This window comes from Dipodomys ordii, unplaced genomic scaffold, assembly GCF_000151885.1.
Source record: "Dipodomys ordii isolate 6190 unplaced genomic scaffold, Dord_2.0 Scaffold43, whole genome shotgun sequence".
Taxonomy (NCBI): domain Eukaryota; kingdom Metazoa; phylum Chordata; class Mammalia; order Rodentia; family Heteromyidae; genus Dipodomys; species Dipodomys ordii.
This window is the reverse complement of record NW_012267259.1, coordinates 17,135,292-17,137,057: the sequence shown is the minus strand read 5'-3', so window position 1 is coordinate 17,137,057 and position 1,766 is coordinate 17,135,292. Positions and strand designations below refer to the sequence as shown.

The following is a 1,766-nucleotide window of genomic DNA, read 5'->3' as shown; positions in this document are numbered from 1 at the left end:
ATCATTTGTTCAATGTGCTTGTTCCTGAATTCTGACTTCTGTGTGTAGGATGACCACATTTCTCTTAAAAACTTATGACCAGCATAAAATGGCTTTTATCGAGGATTGTGTCAGACGAATGGCTCCCAAGGGACAGCCAGCTCCTCTTAGCTTGGCCCATCAAGCTGCTCCCTGGCACCGACCAGTCCTGTGAGAGTTGATTGGACATTCTCCTTGGCTACTCTCGCTGCCAAGAAGGCTGGAGATCAAGAGCTCATCACAGTCATAAAATGATGTAGTCTCTGCTACCAAATGTCTTCAGAACCCACCACAGAGAAAGAAATGGCTCTACGGAGATCCAGGCGATGAAAGCGTTCCATTTACTTTATGTCGGGTTAAAACTTACCCCATCCATAGTTTACTGGCAAGTCGCTCACCCTGCAATGGTGGCAAATCTTCTGGTCCTGGGCCAAAGCCACCATTAGAACTCCAGCCCCATACCCACCCACCCCCACCCCCGGTACTGCACACTTGATGTCTCAAGACATCAATACCTACCATTAGTGCATATCAACCCAAAGCGGGCACGCAGTGCTTGAGAGGGAAGCGCTAACAACTCCGATGCGCCACTCCACAGCGCAGACGTGCAGTGAACTATCACACGGAAACCCATCACACCGGGCGGTAAACGGATCGTTTCTAAATCCAGAAAAGAGCCGGCACGCCGTCGTTGTTCGCGTGTGTTCCACAGCCTGCAGGAGTCAGGTCTGTCTCAGGGAATGGACAGACAGACGTGGCCCTCGGCAAAGCCGCCATCTGGAAGTCTAGCTTTCCAGGAAAGCGAACTGCTTAGGGGCCCGCGAGTCCCCCAACACTGTGTGTGCCAGGGACGGGACCCGTGGAGGCGGACGCTGATTGGCAGCACCCACGGCTCTATCCCCTCCGATGACTACGCTCCAGGGAAGTTCTTCGCGTACCCTGTCCCTCGTATGGCATCAAGTGTTAGATAAAACACGTGACTTGCACACTCGGTAGATGTGACGACCTGAAGGTGTCACCCAGCAAGGAGCATAGGAGGAAGACAGGCTATGGAGGTCCGTTATACAATGCATCCCTCGTGTAAAAACCCAGTGAGAACCGTCCCGTTCCGTTCCCTCCGCTTCTGCTCCATCGCTAGGCGGAGGGGCGTGAGTCCGGGAGCCCAGTCCTCCGTCCTCAGGGACAGGCAGACACACGGACGCAGGGTCGCCCACTGCGCGTGGCATCTTAGCGGCTTCGGCTTTTCTGGGGCACGGTTGGGGGGGCGGCTGGAGATCGTGCCCAGGTGCAGCAGCACGCACTGCTCTGAGGCCCTGGGTCACTTCCTGAGCCCCCGTCCCTCCCGCCCCCAGGTCGCCCTGGGTCTCACCGAACCGCGTGCAATGCGCGCGCGTCCCGCACCTCCTGCCGCGGAGCAGACCGGAGGCGCAGGGCCTCGCCCCGGGCCGGGGGCTGCGGGCGCTGGGCTCAACCGGGAGCAGAGTCCCGAGAGCCAATAGCACACGGGCCCGGGTGGAGCCGGCGCGGGGCGGGGGGCGGGGCGGCGTCGGCAGAGCCGGGCGGGCTGGGGGCGCAGGCGGGAGGAAGGAGAAGCGCGCGCGGTCCGCGGCCGGGAACCGCGCCGGGAAGCGGCCAGGGATTCACTGGCGAGCGAGTCGGGCGCCGGGCACCGGCCAGACGCGCTCTGAGAGCTCGGGCTCTCGAATGCACCTCCGGTTCGGCGGGGTGCGTGTTCGAGGCGGGGCCGG

At 60.6% G+C, this 1,766-nt stretch overlaps 1 protein-coding gene across 1 annotated transcript in view; it reads left to right on the top strand.

Annotated features, from left to right (window-relative positions):
• Nucleotides 1-758: 758 nt before the first annotated feature.
• Cbln2 (cerebellin 2 precursor) overlaps nt 759-1,766 on the top strand; it is a 6,943-nt gene continuing 5,935 nt past the window's right edge. The window contains exon 1 of the mRNA XM_013018929.1: nt 759-952. Within this exon, the coding sequence (XP_012874383.1) occupies nt 759-952 (194 nt within the window). The remainder of the gene's footprint in view (nt 953-1,766) is intronic.